Source organism: Anser cygnoides, chromosome 23 (genome assembly GCF_040182565.1).
Source record: "Anser cygnoides isolate HZ-2024a breed goose chromosome 23, Taihu_goose_T2T_genome, whole genome shotgun sequence".
NCBI classification, from domain to species: Eukaryota; Metazoa; Chordata; class Aves; order Anseriformes; family Anatidae; genus Anser; species Anser cygnoides.
The window spans coordinates 6,848,524-6,856,442 of record NC_089895.1 but is presented as its reverse complement, the minus strand read 5'-3'; the positions used below and the strand labels follow the sequence as shown (position 1 = coordinate 6,856,442).

Below are 7,919 nucleotides of genomic sequence, written 5' to 3'. Positions count from 1 at the left end.
CAATTACAAAGGAGGGCTTTCACAGGAATTCAGAAGAGAGTAAATTATTACAACCCATCCTGCAGGGGAGTTGGAACATGTCCACACTTGAGTAAGAAACAAAAAATTACTTCCCACTTGACTTTCATCACTGTCCAAGATGGAAAACACTCCAGCTGCTTGTGCCTTCTTCCCTAAGCTTCTCCTAGATATGCCACTAAGCAAATCAATCATTAAACATCACCACAACTGGTCTTCTGCCAATGAAAACCACTTACCTTTCAATAAAAAGTGCTTACAATAATGCATTTGGTGATGTCTGCCTTAACGGAGTGAAAGGGCTTGACTCACAGCTCGCTGCAATTAAGGGGAGCTCACTTTTAATGCACGTCAGACACCAGCTGGAGCAAATCATCCCCACAACATGGCAAGATGCTCATGTAGGTTATAAACGGTAACTACATGCTCTCTATTCAGCCAAACCAAAAAGAATCCTGTAAGATCCAGTCACCTTGGCTTTCTCTTAGATGCCGTGGGCTGCTTACAGCTGCATTGCCAGGTACTACCTTTGGCAGCCAGCACGTCATTTGTTTTTCACTTTCCTGCGAGATAGCTTCACCCTAGAGAGTCTGGCAAAGGGCTGCATGTGGACAGAGGTGAGCAAAAAGCAGATAAAGCTGAGGTTCCCAGCTGCTTCTCATGAATATTTTTCTAGGCTTTTGTAGGATGCACATTATGGTATGTGATTTGTCACAGCTGGCAGCTAATGAGGGCTAAGCCACTAATAAGCTCAACTCCAAGCAGCTGAAAGCATCTCAGCTCTGACAAAATGAGTTTTTAAAGACACAAACAAACATTCAGCATCAGTGTTCTTAAATGCTAAATTGGAGAAATACGGACCATAAAATCACAAGGCCAACCACGTACTGTTTGTCATTTGGAAACTTTGGACTCTTAATCTTACACCATAATGAGCTGAAAAACACAGGGCAGGAAGCTGAGACCTCACAGGATGAGTTCTGGTCAAGGGAAGATACTTGCTGTTACTCTACAAACCAGCAGAAAAAAATATAAAATGAGCTTTCTCTAGACAGTTATGATGGTTACTTTTACCCCCCAAACATGTTTATGACAACCAAATACCTTGGCATTAAAAACCTGTGTTCATTATGCAAACCTCACTGAGTTCTTACCTGCAGCTTTGGATGAGGTACAGCCAAGCACGTGTTTTCACATGTTAGTAGGACCTCCCTACCAGCCATAATGCCTTTTCCTCCTCCGTATCCTTTCAGCAGTTTGACTTTGAGACTATTCCAGCAACAGGAAAAAATATTAAGAACAGAGTTGCTAAAAACGATTTTGCTCGAGGCTTTGGAGTTTTCATTTATTTGGCAGGGGGTGGAGCAGGGCAACAAGAAAAATCCACCCCAAATCCTAAAAAATCTATGCACTTAAAAATCTGATGATAATACCAGAATCAGCATGAATCTTTCCATTTGTAAGCACAACAGCAACAAAAATATAAAATAAACTTATTGGTTAAATTATCACTTTGCTAATTATTCTTCAGAGCAAAATGACACTTTTAAACATCTCAGTAGCTTTTTACTCAGTTACTGACCTTCTTGAAGAATACTGTTTTCACCTGCCTTTCTGAATTCCTTCACACCTGCAGCCAGGCTTTTGTTGTTACATGACATCCTGAAGGGAGAACAAATACCAGTGACTGTGCAGCATTTGCAAGTGCTTCTGGCCTCAATCTTGGATGAATTCTCAACCCTGCTGTACCAAGGTGTGTGATTGTAGTAAATATTAGCAGCTACTACATGGCAAGCAGTGATTACTGCAAAGTAAATGCTGCCAGCGGAGCAGCTGGCATTCACAGCCCACTGTGGTTTCATGCTCAACCTGTATCTACGCTGAATCTACCTGCAGTTTCACGAGGGAGATGGAGAATCTGCTTCTTCATCTTGGTTATCATATGAATGGTGGAGAATGTCAAGAGAATAAGAGCAGAGAGGCAGTCCTAAAAGGAAAATCAGTGCTGCTAAGAACCTTGACTCCAGACTCCCTCTGCTGTGGCTGAATCTTTATCACTTTCCATACCTTTTTAGACAATGCCCTGCCTGCTGAGCAGATCTGAGAGTGTTCCCTCTTCCCTGAAGAAGAACAGATGAAGAGCAAAACTGCACAGTAAACTCCTGCGGTGTAGGTGCCATGAAATACATTCCACTCAGACAAATAAATGGATACATCATTAATGGTCTTATGTAGTGCAACAAAACAACTTGTCAAGGCAGTTACTATGAGTTTGCAGGCAGGACAACATTCACATGTGTCCTAGTAAGTTAAATCCAAGCACGGCTTTTTTAAAATGTGAACAAAGAAAGATGTTTTGAAGTGCTGCATGATGCTGCCTTCTGTGAGGTGCATTAATTTAACAAGTATTGCTTAATCGATAAAAGGTTTAAAAAAAATATGTGAAACTTGGTCTTCGAAAAGACACAAATAGGCTTTTTAAACGTTAACTTTCTAAAGCTGTCAATTTGCATGTACTTTTTTGCTTTCAAGATAAAAAAGCAGCAACTCCCTGCAGCTCTTCAGCTCAAAACTGAAGTATTACAGGCTGACTTTCCGTCTCGAGAATGTTAATGAAATTCGCTTTGTGTTAAGATACAATGCAAGACTAATCTTGGCAGATCACACATTCTGCTGTTGATTTACCTTTTTTTCTTCAAAGGCTGCAAAGATATTGTAGGGTTACTTCAGTGCATGTTCCAAACCTTTGTTACACAAACCTCAAGGGCCTCTCCTCCAAATTATGAAGACAAGCAATGAAGATCAGAGCCAGGATGGAAAGCTGAGGGAGCATGTTTAGACAAAGCACACTGAAGATCATTTAAAAAGATTTAATCAGAGAATTTAACCCCTCCCAGCCCCCACCTCCATATCAAGATGAAATCATTAACTACGTTTAGCCTCACATTTTGATATCTCAGAGTTGAAACGCTCGTAACCGAATGATGCTAAAATTAGAACCAAGAACTCCTTTCTAGCCCTGCAACCCACAAGTAAACCCAAGACCTTTCCAGGAGAGAGCATGAACTAAGTAATGCACATTTTTGCTGTGTACTTTGCTGGGATAGGAAGAGAAAAGATTTTTGAATGAAATTGGCAAAGAGAAAATTTTTCCTGCAGTATTTTCAGTCAGACTTTAACAACCTCAGTAACGAAACAGGGCTATCTATCTCACATGGAAAACCGTAGAGTTTATCTTTGTATTGGTCTATACAACATTCACTGCTTTGGCTGTGACAGAATAGATCAGGTCCTTGGATTGTCTGTTTGACTACCAATTACATGAGTCTTCCCAGAATTTTCATCTACACAGCCACTACTGGCTGCCAGACACTGCTCCCACACAAGCCACGCGCTGCGTGTCCTGCAGCAGAACACCACTCTGTACCAGAACTTGCAGGTGCTTTGCTGGACCTGAGAAAATTTTAGCAGGACCTGAAATGGTTACCGCTCTGAAAAAGAGTAAAATTAAATGTCATCCACTAAGGAATTTTTAAAGCAAAACAAACAGAATTAACCGTGTTTGCATACCACAAATTCTGGACAGCATTAAAAAAGAGCATTACGTTACAGCTAAATAGTCAACAGCTGGAAGATTAAATATGTTTATTTTAGTAGTATAAGGTGGTTTTACAAACAATTTTTTAGGTTTTGCAATATACACAGAAGAATCATTACAAACAAAAGCAAAATATCTTCTCAATAATAGGGACTCTATGCAGCCTGAAAATAAAATTAAATCTCTGTTTCTCTTTAAAATGCATCTCAGTAAACATTCCTCTCCATCACTGATAAAACGTACATCTAGAATAAATGACTTTTGGGGGGGGAGTGGGAAGGAAGGGGAGGGTTAGAATAGGGGGACATACCCTAAAAATAAAACGTAAAAAAAAAAAAAAAAAGGGAGGAAAAATGATTATTCTCTTCAGCTTGCTATATAACTCTAAATATGTTCATCTAAAAAAATTAAATATATCTTTTTTTAAAACATATCATTGAAAATTTTGCGTGGCAGTGCAATACAGAAGTAGTAAAATTCATCCAAAAAGTGCTATGTACAGCAGCATTGTTAAAATACCATAAAGAAGGAATGGTTCTGTTTTCAAGGAAAGATTAGTGTGCTTTTTAGCCATTTCTGAATTAGCGTCAGAAGATATTTCCTGTCTCTTTTTTCTAATTCCCTCCTCTTGTCTCATTCCCAAAGATTATGCTTTGAGACAAGGAACAGTCACAGTTCAGTTTATGTGCATGTGTACATATATAGGCAGACATACATACCTACATACACACAGATGTATATATATATATTTATATATATATAAACAAGCTTAGTTAAAAAAAAAAAAAGGAATTGCTTTGGAACATGGTGAGAATTCTTCAAAGAGTGAGGCAATATGGATTTTCACTGAAATAAACAAGTCCATGATGGAAGATAGGCTTTATCTACTGCGTTAATACGGAAACAATTCCACTGCAGTTTTGACCATTTCCCAGATGCCTCAAACTTTTCAAAGAAACAGAACAAGGGACATGATTTTAAATCCAGCCTCCTTTCATGGATCCCTAACTCGTAAGAGCAACATTTACCTTAGCAGTCATTGACATCACGTTGATGGTTAGCTGTTATACAAAGCAATTACTGAAATTAGCACGGAACGTGAGTTTTGCGCAGAGCGAACTGTAAGTGCCAAGCAGTGCTCACACACAAAGGAGGCCAGATTTGAGGCTGGAGAAAGTGTAATACAAAAGAGAGGTCAGGTCATTAAGACTAAAAATGTAAGTCTGATTAAACTCGGTTGTTCTAATTCCACAGACTGATGACAAATTTAGCACTCATTTATTCTTTTGGAGTTGTGGTCTAAAGTACCTTTACCATCAAGGGAGGGCCAGGAAGCACTAAGCCGTACGAGGATATTTTGTGCCTCTCAGGTCCCTGTTTTGTTTTGACAGAAATGTAAACATCACCTTACTCAGTGCTCACCAGAATTACAGTTTCAGCATAAAGAAGACTTCTGTGTCAGTGTTATAATCAGTTTGGTTCTTAGGCTGGGTTGTAAACACGGTAGGAGAAGCTATATCCATACAAACTGCTTTTGCAACGCTGCAGGCTCCCTCTGGATTCCCCCTCTCCTCAATGGGGCTCCCACCCAGCTGGCCGAGGCTTTGCAGCCGCTGCCTCTCCTGAGCCTGCTTGGCCCGGTTGGCGATGTACCGCACCCTGCTCTGGCTGCGGGAGGAGGACCTGCGCAGGAGTCCCAGGCTCTCCCCTTCCTCTTCAGATTCAGTTGGATCAAGACTGATGGGGGAAGTGATATCATTTTCCTGCTGAAAGGCCGTCAGCTTCTTTAGCTGCTCAGTCAGTTCATCCTGGGATTTGACAGAGGACCTCAGGCCTGAAGAGCGGCGCTGCTCCCGCATCGATCGAGTGACAAAACTCCTGCTGATGCTACGGTATTTGCTTTCGAAAGTGCACACGATATCATCCGAGGTAAGGTCTCCAAGACTCTTGGATTTTGCCTGGTTGTTCCCAACCATATCCTGGGCTTTGGATTTGTTAGAAGATTGCCTGAGACTTTCGATGTACAGCCTGCTCCAGGTATGCCTCCTAGGAATGGATGAGAACGCATCTTGAGGACTCCTGGCAAGAGGACGGGGGCAGAGCTCATCCGCCGGCAGCTGGTCAGACCTCAGGTTAGGATTGGATTTGCTCTTGCTCACCATAGGCATTTCGTTAGCTGATGTTGTAGCAGACCGTGGGCGCATACCCCTTCTAGCTGCAAGGGGCTCAAAATTCTCGTGACGGATGCCAAGATCTGGGAGGCTTTTGCGAGCTAGATTGGGTAGAGAGAGATCTATCACAGTGTCATTGGAGGACATGCTGGAAGAGGAAGACATGCTGTCACGATGACTGCTGCAATCTAGCTTGCTCCAGATCCGGTCGTTAACTGTGGCATCAAAGTATACTTCTGCTGCTGGAGATATGCTACTTGGGTTTTTTATTAAAGCTGAGGAGTCCGACATCTTCATCCCTTCACTCTTTGACTTCCTTACTAACACGTAAGAGCTCGTCTGAGAAGGTAGCGCCTGTACAGCCTGGGCTTTCTGGAAAACATCTGGAGGCAAAGTTGTCTGTGTGCCGTTAATCACTTTGTTTTGCTGCAGGACAGCCGCTGCCCCAAGTTTTTGACCTTTCAATTCAATGGTGTTTTTCAAGTCTGTTAATACCTGAACTGTCTGGTCATTTTGCTTCTGGCAGTTTTCAACAGGTTGGCCAGTAGCCTTACCTGCTGCCACTACCGGCCGGGCTTTTTGAGGATGCACTGCCAAACTAGGCTGACCTTCGGCTTCACTGCATGCCTGTGTCCAACCATTTTCTTCTTTGAGAGGTCCTGCCATGCTTGTCCTCTCATCTTCTTGGACGGATATATTTGCGTCAGCTGCTCTTGTGGCTGCCTGCACTTGGTCTTCCGCAGCCAGATTTGGTCTTTGTTGTCTAGTGAGAAGAACTTCTTGAGGCTGGTTGGATGGGCTTCTTCCTTTGGACTGAGACTCAGTGGAATGATCAGACACAGACCCTTCTTCAGAATCACTGTAAGTAACGGGCAGGGGGAAGAAGAGGCTGGCATGATGGTTTTCATTGGCAACAACAGGCTCTTCAGTGATAGTTTCTAGGCTGCATAAAGAAGTGACTGACCTCTGCATTGAAAAGTGGCAGACATCTATTGGAGATATGAAAGAGAGGAAAAAGAAAGAAACAAGGAAAACAGACACATGGTTAATTAGCCATTATGAAGACCAGTTTAGCTGCAGATCTATTCTTTATGTGGTATCCTTTCGCATTTAAGGTAGCAGTTGCATACAGTAATAATAATTTTTTAAAATAACTTAAGATTTCAAATGCCTAGCTAAAGGAAGCAAAAATTTCTATTTATTCAATTTGAGCTGCCCCAAAAGCCTCTTGCTTTTGAAAAATCTCAGTCCGTGCATACTGGCAACATACTGTTTTTTGTTGTCTTATTCAGAGCGTAACTGTATGCATCCATTTCTTTTTGCCTTTGTATCCCCTCTTAGAATCCAACTTTTCGTCCTCCACCATCCAGCACCAGCTGAATTGCTCTTTTCCTTCTTCCCAGCACTCAAACACGACAGTACCTCCGATCATAACCAAATCATATACAATAATCAGAACATCGTTGCCCGACCGATAGATGTGATTCTAATTATCGGTTACTCAAAAGAGAAGCACCATAGGACTTCTGAAGCAGGTTAGCAGTAAAACGATCTGTGTATGTACAATGAAATGTGGTCAATATGCCTTTTAAAACCAAGCCAAACCAACCAACCAAAAACTTAAAACAGTAACTTTGTTTTCCTAAAAGTCTTCGGTTTCGTTTTCACACACAGAAGCATGCTTCGTGAACACCAGGCCAAGAGCACGACCCTGAAGACTCACTACATCCACCAGTTACCTGAAAAAACCCCACTCCACCTGCAGCGTTTCTACCCTGTATCCCACAAGCCAAGCAATCATGCCAAAAAGACTGCTCCCACATCTCCAAACCACAACGCGAACATGCTGCAAGAACTAGCGATGCACCGAGGCAGACAACAACCTCAGGAGTATCGGAGCAGATCATTTTAAGGCAGGAAGCAAATAAAAACCAGGAGTACAGGCAACAAGGTGCTCGAATCAGTGACACTCGGTTGACAGTTACCTTTAACTTGCTTGTCCTTTCAGTTCTTAACTAGACAGGGAGAGTGTGCATGTAGAATAATTGGACAGAACAGAGGAAAAATCCAGTTAATGTAGGGAAGGCAGGTGCACATAACAGGATAAATTAGTGCTGAGGGAGGGAAGGGAA

The 7,919-nt window shown here is 42.0% G+C and overlaps 1 protein-coding gene across 2 annotated transcripts in view; it reads right to left on the bottom strand.

The window, feature by feature from the left end:
- PLCH2 (phospholipase C eta 2) overlaps positions 1–7,919 on the bottom strand; it is an 89,748-nt gene that overhangs the window by 610 nt on the left and 81,219 nt on the right. The window contains exons 22-23 of one of the 2 annotated variants that reach the window (XM_066982217.1): positions 1,173–6,776; positions 258–1,027 (exon numbers count right to left, since the gene is read on the bottom strand). In XM_066982217.1, coding sequence (XP_066838318.1) covers positions 5,044–6,776 — 1,733 coding nt within the window. In that variant the 3' untranslated portion in view covers positions 258–1,027; positions 1,173–5,043. The remainder of the gene's footprint in view (positions 1–257; positions 1,028–1,172; positions 6,777–7,919) is intronic. The other variant, XM_066982216.1, reaches the window with a different exon arrangement.